The following is a 12,776-nucleotide window of genomic DNA, read 5'->3' on the forward strand; positions in this document are numbered from 1 at the left end:
TTCCTAGCATTTACTACTGTCTACAGCCAGACTTTCCATCTCATAAGGAATCACTAAACACTCCTTGAGTAAAAACCAGAGATCAATGTTGCACATGGCATTCCAGATGACAAGTCATCAGTTTTACAATGGCAAGTTTTCAATATTGTGTCGCTTTGCAATCTAAAACAGTGTGTCAATAAAACTGTAGTGGATTAATTTATTCTCTTTTCAACACATATGCCTCTGAATTTATCCAGCATTTTAGGGTAGTTTGTGGTGAGTTATCCTGGCAGGCAGCTAAGCACCACCCAGCCAGGTGCTCACTCCCTCAGGGGGAGGGGAGAAGCGAATTGGAAGAACAAAAGAAAGAAAACTCCCAAGGAAAGATAAAAGACAATTTAATAAGTGATAGAATAAATTTTCCTACTGATACAGAAGTATCAAGTGAATTTTACTTGAAAGTAAACTACCATTTATTTCATGTCACCAGACAGTTAATAAGATGCATAAAATTCCAAAGTATTCAAATATATTCAGCAACCAGACATTGGCATAGGCCAAAAATAAACTCAATTTCTGCTGCATGTTTGATATAACATGGGAGGTCTTAATTGTATTTTTGATTAGAACAACCTCATCATGTCAAACCAGGTGTGTAATTAAAAAGAAACTGGTTTATTCAGCTGCCTGAACATTCCTTCTCTAGATTTTCCTTATACTTGACAGGTGAAACTGGTAGGGCAGCTTAAATGCCTACAGAAATCCAGTGCTTACTACTCAGCAAGCTTGAGGCACAAACAGCATAAACTACAGAAAGCAAGATGCAAATCTGAACTCTGAAGAAACGAATCAAGTACCAGATTTAAAAACAGAATATTTGAAGGATCCCAGTTGTGCATGCATGATGAATTAATTTATGCTAGGAATTTACATAGAATAAAAATAGCTTATTCTTCTAGTCTTCATGACTGCAGAGAAGATCACATGATTGCTTGCTTAATTAAAAGGCAGATGTACTAATAAACCAAGGTGTGACAAGAGTGAGACACTTCAGAACTGTCCCCATGCACAGCATTCTCAGTCCTGTTTAGTTCCTTTAACTCTTAAATATACAATTGGTCACTTGTAAAAACTCAGTCTCACGTTCACATTTTGAGAATTTCCATTAATTTTCCAATATATGTGTAACTATGAGATGCATTAGAAGCATACCAACACAAAACTAAGTGAAAAAGCTTTACTGGTCCACATTTATGCTGAGTTTTCACATAAAGCACCTTTAATTACTCTTAAGCTTGAATATAAAGCAAAACAAAGAACAACCAAAACCCACACAATATTCTGTAGTTGAACATAGAAGAAAGGGTAACTTTTTTTGTTACCCAGAGTATTACTTTCAGTTTAGAAGCTACTATGGAAATTTTTTGACCTTGTGGTGGGTGATAACACACAATGATTTGATCCTATCATGAATCTGCAAGCAACTGAAATATGTGGAGGCCACCAAGCTTTCCCAAAGCACAGCACCTGTTTCTTTTTTGCTCCCCTTTGCTTCACTGTCCCCACTCAGACCACTACAGACAAACAGAATTCAAACTGACCAAATCCACTCCTTGCTCATGCTGACAGAAAGAGAGGGGGCACCGGAACTGGGAGAAGATCCTTTATGAACCCAACTGGGGAGAGAGCTGTGGAGCCTCCTTATCCCTTTCACAGCCACTCCACCAAGAGGGCCAGAAGACATAAACAGTTCCTCTGGAAGCTGGGAATGCACAGAAGGCAGCAACAGACCAGAGAGATGAAACACAAGACCAATCACCTGATGCCCATCACTTTTCAAATTTTTCATATTTTCAAATGCTCATCACTTCTTGCACTTACACTGTTTTCCTGAGACTTTCCATGCTCCAGATCATCATTCAGGAGAGCTCATTTGCTTTCAGACTGCTTTTTTATCCCCCCACTCTAAGTACTTGTCCAGAAGGGATTTCTTGGGTAATCAAAATGATTCAAGCTGTTGCTGCTATTCATCAAGTTGTATGATCTTGTTCATAAAGTACTTGAATTACAAGCCCTCTTACTGCATTTTCTTCTTTCCTAGAATTCCCTCCTCGTTTCTTTTCACTGGGACTTCACTACAACATCAGAAATCTCCTAATATTGTTCCTCAGCAGTTATGACCAGTTTTAGCTACTTGGTTTTTATACCAGGTCTTGAGTTAAATGGCTTTTCTCAGAAGTCCTTATTTCACTCAGTATAAAGTAGCATGTGGCAGATTCAAAGACAACACAGAACATGATTACTCATGCTACACGTAACCACGCCTAAGGAATTCCTAACCACAAGACACAAATTTCTAGCAACCATAGCATGCATTTAATGGGGGTTGAACAGAGGATTTCCAAACAGAAAACACTTATCAACTCATGCAATTCCTGAGTGACAAATAGCTCAAATTTGGAAGACAACCCATGGAAAATATCATACATGCCCGATCTATTCTTGTGCTCTTTCATTGTGACAGAGAGATACTCCAGATATGCCCACAAAATGTTTACTCCATTACTGGTTTCAGAAAGCTTTCCTCCAAGAGAGGAAACCAGCCTCACCTGATGGGCCACAGGAACACTGTCTAAAAATTCTTGCTAGAGCCTTAAGGACTTAGGAAGACCTTTAAGGACAATTTTCACTGAACAAAAATTGGAACTGTTTTTGCAATTGGAGGTTTTTTTCCCTTATCCCAAACCTACCATTAAAAACTGATGCACAAAAGGTATTTTACCCAGGTCCTCAAAAAAGAAAACTGGGGGGGGGGGGGAATTCCACAAATTGAAGCAATCCCACAAAATGCTTAAATCTTGCCCTATGTACAAATACCATAATCCTGTATTCTTTAAATCCCTAGAAAGCTTTATGTGCTCATTGCCCAAACTCCTTCAGCTCATTTCCAACTTTTTCAATGTCTTCTTCCTCTTACATAAACCCCAAGTTATCTTATTTGTCCCATACTCCTTCATCAGCTGATAATCACAATTTTCCTTGAATTATTGTCCCTTCTCAACAACCAGCTATGTGTTTACTTCTGTTCATTTGCATGAGCACTGTCTTCTGTCTTTCTCCACATGCACAATCATACAATTTGGAAAACATAAAATCCCAATCCACACCACAACTAAGAATGCCCAAGGCTGTGTTCCCTGCTGGCTCCATGCATTGTCTCAGAAATCTCACCAGTAAATAATATAACTTGCTTCTATGCCAATACACTAAGATCTGCTTGCATTCAAGACTATCTCTCTTCCACCAAAACCAAGCCTAAGCTTTTAACAATCTCTCAGACTTCTAGCAACCAGCAGGAGATCAGAGTTTTTATACTTTCCTTCCACCTCCAAAAGCTCTCCCTTAATTAGCAGATTTGTTACAATGCATACCACAGACATTTAGATTCTTAACCCAAACAAGCTTTAAACTAGTATTTCCCTAAATTCTGCCACTGCTTGGATAAACCTCATCATCTTGTTCTACAAAACTGTAGTAATTACATCAAGATGGACTGGACTGACACCATCATCAGTCTTTTATTAAAAGCTTTACATGCCTTCTTTCAAGCAACTCTGACTCCTTTCCTCACAGGCAGTTCCACACACAGCACTGACTGCTTCTCTCCTCTCTGCATGATGGGCTAACCCCAACCTGTCCCTACCCAGCCACCTAACCCTGTCTGTCCCTCACACAGCATTGTTCTTACCTTGTCTGTCTCTTACACAACCACATGTCCCTTGCCTCAGCACAGCCAGCAGACTCCATCCCAAACTGCAGCACACTCTGGGTCTCAAGCTCCAACTCAGTCCCAATTAGCTGATCCACTCTTTTATACCACCCATCCTCACTGGGCAGACAAGGCTGTCTCCATTTCTCAGTAATCAGTACAGCTGTAATTCATTGGGAACTATTCCTTCTGCACTATCCCTACAAACTATTCTACTACACTTACAAACTATTCTTCCACAATTCCCCCTTTTTATTTAAAGTGAATTGACATTATGACACATTCATATATTTCACTTCAGACTAACAGTTACAATATCATATACAACATCACATAAGGACATATACTTCAAATCCTAGTTCTCCTAGCTTTGCTTTGTGATTGTTGCTTTCAGCAAGTTCTTATATACTAGGTAATTGTCTGCATGCTATAGATTACTACAGTTCTTTTAAATTGATCAGAGACAAGTTTTATCATATTGCTTAAGTTTCTCCTTACATAGAACCAATTTATTCCAATTTCATTACTCAAAGTGAGAGTTTACAGTACCAGGACAACTGCATCCAGTTCATTCCAATTAATTCTTCATTCTCTTATCATTGATTGTTAACTTTCACTTTTTGTCTGCTTTGGTTTACTTTGGCTTTTATCAGTATAGAACATCAACATTCTCTCTTAGCTCTGAAATACATTTGTGAATTAAGCTTAGATACACTGCCCAGACTCACCCAGTACATACCACTAAAGTACAAGAAGCAGAAAAACTGCAATTCATGAAAACAACAGGTATGTTTCACCATCAAATAGACACATTGCACTGAACAATAGAACTACTTTGTCTTCAGCTTCACCTCTATCTTGTTGCTTTAATTTCTTCACTTGTTCCTTCTTTAGCTTAGTTACTTTTACAAAGTTATTTTAGCCAACTGCTGTGTAGGAGTAACATAATTTTATATGGTTCTTAATTCAAGTTTTTGAGGAGACAGAAGCAGCTCTAGTAGACTCTACCTCAGGGACAGGCACATTGTCAAGGTGAAACTCATTTTTCTGTTGCTTCCCATTAACTTCAATTCTTACTCTGATTCTTCTTCCACCTCCTGCTCTGATTTCCATTCCTTTAAAGTCTCATAGAGCAATCTCCAGGTGGTACCAAACCTGTAGCTGCCTGGTCCCCTTTGGATACCACGTCCCATAGCCTTTCCACAATCTTCTTCCATGCTCTAACACTCAAGACAGTACTTTCATCAGTCTTAATACCTATTTCCCCCACCCAAAGTTTTTCATATAGACAAACAGTCTGTTTGCAGTGGCTCACCTGGGTAACCATCCCTCCAGGTGTCAAAATCAATCAGGTCTGGACCAGCAGCTTCACTGGGCTCCATCTCCAGCTGTACCTCACCCTACAGCCCAAATCCCAAGCATCACATCCGAGTCACCATTATGTAGTAATTATATTGAGATGGACTGGACTGACACCATCACCAGTCCTTTATTAAAAGGTTTACATGCCTTCTTTCAGTGGCCTTCTTTCAGGCAACTCTGACTCCTTTCCTCATTAGCTGCTTCACACAGCACTGACTCCTTCTCTCCTCGCTGCAAGTTTCCTTCTTCCTTTGACATGACTTGCTAAACCCAACCTGTCCCTTCCCTAGTCACCCAACCCTACCTGTCCTTCACACATCTTCTTACCTTGTCCCTTGTGTGACCACAGGTCATGCACATTCCCTTCCTCCTCACAGCACAGCCAGCAGACTCCATCCCAAACTGCAGCACACTCTGGGTCTCAAGCTCCATCTCACTCTTAATTAGCTGAGCCACTCTTTCAGAACACCCATCCTCACTGGGCAGGCAAGGCTGTTTCCCCTTCTCAGTAATCAGTACAGCTGTAATTCATTGGGTATTATTGCCTTCTGCACTATCCCTACAAACAATTCTCTTACACTTACAAACTAATCTCCTATACAACTTTTCATCTCAGTAGACTTGCACCATCTCAGATTTTTAGGATTTTAGCATCCTTGTCTCTGGCCTAGAACAAAGTGGAACAAACCCACCTGCACAGACTTATCCAGGTGATGTGTGTGGAATGCTTCTCCAAAGGATGTGTGACTTGCCAGCTGAACAAAGCCACTCAGGAAAGAAGTATACATGTTTCTCACTCTGCATTACAAGGGATAAAATTACCCCAGCACAAAGAAAAAAAAATCTGTTGTTTCTTCTAGGAAGTTGCTCAGATAAAAACTTCTCTTCATCCCTTTTCAGGCCAAGGACAAGAAAAACCATATTTTATTTCTGACACTACTTATTCATTGATTCCCCTCCAGCTAACCAAGCCAACTTTTTGGTTTTGCTTTCAAAAAAAGTTACTCTTGAACCTTGTGTTGTAGCCAGCTGAATCAAAATGCTGACTTCAAATAATCAGTGTCTTGTCTGACACAGACCCACCAGGCTTTCAGGCAAGCACCTTCACACCTTGTCCTCCATTAGGAAAAGGTTTGTCCAACGCTCTGCCTCATCATGACACACACAAAAACTTCCCATCAGCTACACTACCTCAGCACCACAATCACTCACACTGAACACTACAGTCTCATTTCTTTGTACTCCAGCAGTTTCCTTAAATTGCATTTGGAATTGGAGTCAGCTCCAACAGATGTATTTGCTTGATCCCACACAAACAACAACACGCAGAGAACTCTCAACTAAGGCAGTTGCTAGTCAAAAATGTGAGATATGCAAGCAACTCCCCCCCATTTCCTGCATTTTTAGCAACTCTAAACAAATAGCAGAAGGCTGTTGTAGCACTTGGGGCTGCTTCAGAGTGATCAAAGATAAATGACAAGGTTGGTTCTCCATTACCAACTCAATTCCAGTCACTTTAACTCAGTTTAAGAAATGTCATGGCATTCCCAGACAAAAACAGACTCCTTAGGATCTGACAACATTTCTCCCCTCCTGAAGTGAATTGAAAATAGAGACTGAAATTATTACTGTGATATTAACAGGATTTTCTTTCAGAAGTAGATATTAATTGAAAGAAGTTGAGGAGGACATTGCTGCAGTACTGCAACTTTTACAGGATCTCTGGCAGGCACCTGCTTGACTCTAGAACATGTCAGCTTTGTTTTAAGAGCCATATGCAATGTAAATTAGGACAGGGGGAAGGCTCTAACGGCAGGTACATCATCTTTTCACAAGAAAACTCCTTCCTGCTTCAAGCTATCACAAGCCACCCTGTATACATGAACATCCTGAACTACCATCACAGCTACACAAGCAAATGGCTCAGCCAACAGGTACAAGTGAGACACAATCAATCTGCTTTAAAATCCAGAGGTTATGAAGGAAGACAAAAGTGTGCAACACTTCTCAATCCACCAAGAGAATGAAGGAAGCAGTCTCAGTGTTCAATGAGCAATGCTGGATGCTTTTTTAGGTTAGTAACCCATCATCTGATTGCTGGCCACTAAAACTGCACTGTGAATCACAGAATCTTACATTGTGGCACCCAAACTGCACTCAGTGCTCAAGGTGAGGCCACACTGGAGGAGAAGAGGAGAATCACCTCTCCCAGCTAGTTAGTGATGCTGTGCTTGATGTAAGTAAGCTGCTGCAGTTCCTTCTGGATTGTGGTTGCTCCTGGCATTTCCTTAGTTCCCAACAGACTAGATGTAAGATCAATAAATACTGAAAACAAAGTAATTACAATAAGAGTCGCCATACAAGAAATTCCTGACTTTCTCAATAAAACAAGCACTGGCTGAAATTTCAGAGAAATGAACTTCAGCTCCAAGGCCAACAACCCCCACACTCAAGAGCTCCTATAAGCATCACTTCTCAGCTCTAAACCAGAGATACTTTACTAGCATATGAAAAGAAAAGAATGAAGTTCAACTTAGTAGCACAACTTGATCCAAGCAGTGTACAAAACTGAAATAAAAGGTATCAAAGCAAGCTGGAAACTAGCAGCAGAGCTGGACCTGTAAGGCAAATAATGTTCAGCCTGGGGACAGAGGCAAGAGCCTCTCCCTGACTACAGCCTAGTTAAACCACTTTTGCCTCCCATAGCCCAGAACCAGCATCTAGTCCTGCGAAAAATAAAACAGGACAGAGGAGGAGCTAAAAAGGAAGAGACAAAGAACAAGAGTGTTGCAGATAAGGGGAAAAGAATAAGACTATGTGTGTTAGAGGCTGGGAGAACACATAGAGACAAAAAAGGTAGTGCACAGAACAGTGCAGGAAGTGATATGTTGTGATCATCCACAGGAAAGAAACAAAACCAACCAATGAGAACCATGACAGGGGTTGCAAATAGCCAGACAGGGTGGGACAGAACACATGAAGAAACCAGAGTCCCTCCAAAATCCAGGACCTTCTCTCCAGATTTCACTGTGTAGGCAGTACTGTGTACTCAGACTTTACTCAACAGGCAGACAACAGAATCACCTGGCTTGACACTGCACACTCTGCACAGTGATCACAGCCTACATGAAATTTCCATTCTCTAGGTCAAAACCCAAATATTACTTTCCACCTTCAGCAAGATCTTCAACAAATAAGCACTTAAAAAAAAAAAAAAGTCAGGTGGAAGTAACTGCCCTCCAGTGTTGTTCCCACTCTAAGTGTTTTGCTCAGTGAGGTGGGGGAAGGATGAAAGGAAAGTGATAGGGAAAGGGCGAGGAAATGTTCCAACACCCAGCACTACTCAGCTCATGTTTTCTTCTTTCTACTAGCAACTCAAATTCAACAGACAGTAACAATCCAGACACAGCTGACACCTGACTGACTGCTGCAACATGTCCTGGTTTGACATGGACACTTGTTGGCCACTCATTTCCCACCTTCTCTGAAAACACTGCTCCCCTGCTAAGTTTGGATTATGTGCCACCTCGCAAAACAGAGCACAGACTATGGCTTGTCAATAATTTCATGGATCACAGTTTGCAGTGTATTATTCTAAAGGACATATCAAGGCTTTTTGGTTGGCAGTTCAGAACTGATAAAAAAAAAAATCCCTTCTCTAGCAGCAAAAAGTGAACTACTCTTCCATGACACCAGGAATTACTATAACAATGTCAAAACTGATAAATGTGAGGTTGCAAGCATTTTGTGGGCAACACTTCTTGACCCCTTTAATTGTAACTATGTCCCTCCCCATTTCAGTTCTCTACACAAGAACTGAGAGCATGGTGGTCTCCACACAAAAGCTCACCATGGTGAGTAGGCAGGAACAAACAAAAAAAGAAATATCAAACAATCCAGCATAGCCCTTCTTAGTTGCAAGAGGCTCTAAGAGCATTCAATGCTTCTGGTAACTTAGACAACATAGAAAATACTTCCTCCATCTTGTCCTGTTAAACTCATCAATAGTTTTGTGTAATACAAGAAATAAAGCTTACTGACCCTTCCTAGCTATTGTAAAATGATGTTACTATTAATCCAATAAAGCTGATTTGAGAAAAATACTGCTTGAGATACCTTCATAGTTACAAAACTCCTCAAAGTTCTGTATTCTGTATTCTGTATTACTGCTATAATGAACTTTTTGAGTTAATCCTCAAAACGTCAAAAACATTCAACAGATCAAAACAACTGAGTGTGGTAGAGTACAGCGATCATGACATTTCTGACCTCCACCCAGGTATTTTTTCAGCTCTTAAATTAAACTTTTACATACAGAGGGAGAGAGATACAGGAAATATTGAGGTTACAAGTATGCGAATAGAAACTGACTCACCACAGTCCTTTGCTTGTTGGGCAGGAAGACTCTAACAATAGGCTTCTGTGGAGACTTAGGGTTATTCCGTGACATATCAGCAGGGTTTTGATAAACTGAAAGGGATGAAGGTGCTACAGAGAGGCTAGAGGAGGAAGATGATGCAACTGTGTCTGTTGAAGCTGAGCTGGAGACAGAGAAATCAGTTCCATTCCCCATGGATTCCAGTAGCTGCTGTTCTCTCTGCTGTAGAGCATCAAGCTTGCTGGTGTACTCTTCATAGGCCTGTGAAGGAACAGCAGCTGTTTTAATCAAGTAGTAGCCTCAGACAAAACCAGAGATCTAAATTTGGAACAAATGTGAAACAAAACAAGTTACAAAACTAATACAAATTTCCCAGGAATATAAACAAAATGGTCTGGTCAAATTTTTCAGGGTACAATGAAGAACATCATGTTAAATGCTCTGAACCAACAAGTAATGTTTTAATAAATTAAAGGAAGAAAAGGATCGAAGAAATCCTAAGTTACAGTTTCAAAGCACCTGCACTGAAGACTCTCATTCACAACCACTTAAAAACAAATCTTCAACCAATATTGTCAGCTGCATTGCTGAATTACTGTGCTCCAGATAGATTTATCATTCTGTTGGAATGACAGTTAAATATGTCTAATGCAATAATGAAGAGAAAGCTCAAATCTGCTTTTTATCATCTATATCTGACTCCTCACCCAGCTCACTGCTCACTATCCTTCACCTCTGGCACTGTCCTTTCATATCAAATAGTACAAAAATGTTTTCAGTTAGAACACAACACTTTGCCCATTTCAAAGCCACCCATAAACATGTAAAAGGGATTCTTTGAAAGTTTAACATCTTTTCAGCATGCTCACGCAAAAACTCAATCACACAGATCAAATTTCTTAATCAAAACCACAAGTAATATTAAATTTGCCCATTAGGTCTTTATTAAATGTAGTCAAGTTAAACAACATTGCCAAGATCTATAAAACAAATACATAATCAGTATATACTTTTCTTTAAAGTTTGTTATTCACAACTTTGTAACAAGAAAAAATTTTATTGGATACCAATACTAGAAGATTGGTATCCAATACTAGAAGCATTTCTTCAGTATATAAATTAGTAGAATATCTTTCAAGACCTGAATCACTTCAGCAATGTGTGTTTCACACTACAGAAGCAGGGCAGCATTAACTGATATATTCAGACTTTGTTTAGGCCTTTACAGACAAGAAGAAACAAAGATCTTCCAAACTTAACATCTAAGCAGTAGGGAATGGAATTTTCTGCTCTTCTCCAGAACAAGACCAAGATCCATGCCAAAATGCATAAATTCTTCAGTGATATTTTCAAGTATATTTATACAAAAGAAAAAGAATTTCTGGTTCTGTTTTTTCAAAAGTACTTGTTTACTTGCTTTCCTACTTTTTTGTTCATAGTTGTTGCTAATTAAAGCTACAGGAGAACTGAACTGACCAAAAAGTCTGCAGCTTCTACATGTAGAAAAAGAAAAATAAAGAGAAAAACAACAACATTTAGTAGTGCAGCCACAAGTAGTACATTTTATTAGGAATTTATTTTTCCAGGTTAAATGTGCAGGCTCATCTAATGCCAACTGCTCTTGTTGTGTAAACAGTGGTTGATCCCTCCCTTTTTAAGAAAGCTTAGCATTCTTCCAGGATGGACCTATGCTCAAAATATGTCATCATCCCCATACTCTTAACAAAGTTATAATTTGACAGTGAGGATAAGAAACAAAAACCATTTTAAAGCATGGTGGTGAACATGACAGTTGCAAATTCTAAATTTTACAGGTTCCTCTTCTGATAAAAATATCTTAGTTGCAAGAAACTGAGAACTATTTAATATTTCTTTTAAAAACTGAAGATGTCTAGCATTTCACAAGTAGACCCCAAACTCTGAGACTTAAAACCAAAACATTTTCACTCTAACCCCACTGTACTATCAAAAATAAACTGAAAGATTACCCAACTATAAATAATGGCGGTTTTTGGCTGTACAGTAACACATGTGTCTCTCCTACTTCCAGGATCAACTTTGCATGGAAACTTGAGTAAAAGCTCCATGTGTCGAGAATTATTTTCAGTAAACAAAAATTAGGAAACATAAACTGTTACCATTTCACCAATACTGTTCTAAATACTTACTTCCCTTTCTCATGAACATTGCAAAATATTATTCAAACACACGCAACATTAGATTGCTTCCGGACACTCGTAGGTTTAGTTCCTTCACAAAATTACACACAACTTTCAAAATACTCAATCCTACAATGTTTACATTGGCAGCTTAATCTGTCACTAATGCAAACTCAAAGTCAAATGATTTATCTTAAGAGCATAAACAACGAGTATGGAAAGCTGGGAGCTGCAGCTGGCTTTGGGTTCTATAGCACTGATTTCTGCAAAAAGCTCTGAATTTTTCTGAGAACAAAAGCTCTCAACTACTATACAGTTCTTCACTGTCACAGCAGAAGATCCCACAGTAAAACATAAAGGAACTAGAAATGCATTGCTACACTTGAAATACATTTTTCTCTTGGAAGAAAAATTCTTCTTATACAAAAGGAGCTACAGTACATACAGCAGAAATAGAGTATCTCCAATAAAATTCAATTTCACAAAGGTTAAGTTCTTTGGGGAAACAGTTTCATCTGATGATTAGCACCAAAACACCTCACAAAGACAACAACATCAAGTCAAGACAGAATTATTCTATGGAGCTCAAGCCAAAGACTGTTACCAGCAAAGCTGACCTATGCAAGTATTTCTAGCTAAAAGAAAGACCATGTTGCAGATTTGGCCTATCTACTAATCTGACCTGCAGCAGCACAGCCACCTTAGCAGGCCAGCATCAATAGCTACACAAACCTTATAGTTGACCCAGAGGGCCTTGACTTGAAGGTTGATTTCTGACAGTGTTTTCCAAAAACAAACTAAAAACATTAAGTCTGTACAGAATCAATAATTGATGGATATTAAACAAATACTCAAACAAATAATTAAATCAAGGATTCTAAAGGCATTTCAGAAGGATGTTTAGGAAATCTGGATTTCAATCCTATCAGTTTACATATTCCCATTAAGGAGTAATGCTCTACATAAAACTTAAATCTTGCTTGATAGAGAATCACAAGAGAGAAGAAAAGGGTCAGAAGCTATCTGCAGAAGTCATCTAGTTCTAACATACATTTAGCACAGGAATAAATTTTAAGTTCAATGAGGTTGCTCAGAGCCTTGCCAAAGCAAGCTTTGTAAGTCTCGG

General features: G+C 39.1%; 1 protein-coding gene across 2 annotated transcripts in view; it reads right to left on the bottom strand.

The window, feature by feature from the left end:
* Positions 1-12,776, bottom strand: part of BRAF (B-Raf proto-oncogene, serine/threonine kinase) — an 80,666-nt gene that overhangs the window by 43,963 nt on the left and 23,927 nt on the right. For both annotated transcript variants that reach the window (XM_033057870.1, XM_033057869.1), the window contains exon 3: positions 9,489-9,752. In XM_033057870.1, the coding sequence (XP_032913761.1) occupies positions 9,489-9,752 (264 nt within the window). The remainder of the gene's footprint in view (positions 1-9,488; positions 9,753-12,776) is intronic.

The sequence above is a fragment of the Catharus ustulatus genome, chromosome 4 (assembly GCF_009819885.2).
Source record: "Catharus ustulatus isolate bCatUst1 chromosome 4, bCatUst1.pri.v2, whole genome shotgun sequence".
Classification (NCBI taxonomy): Eukaryota; Metazoa; Chordata; class Aves; order Passeriformes; family Turdidae; genus Catharus; species Catharus ustulatus.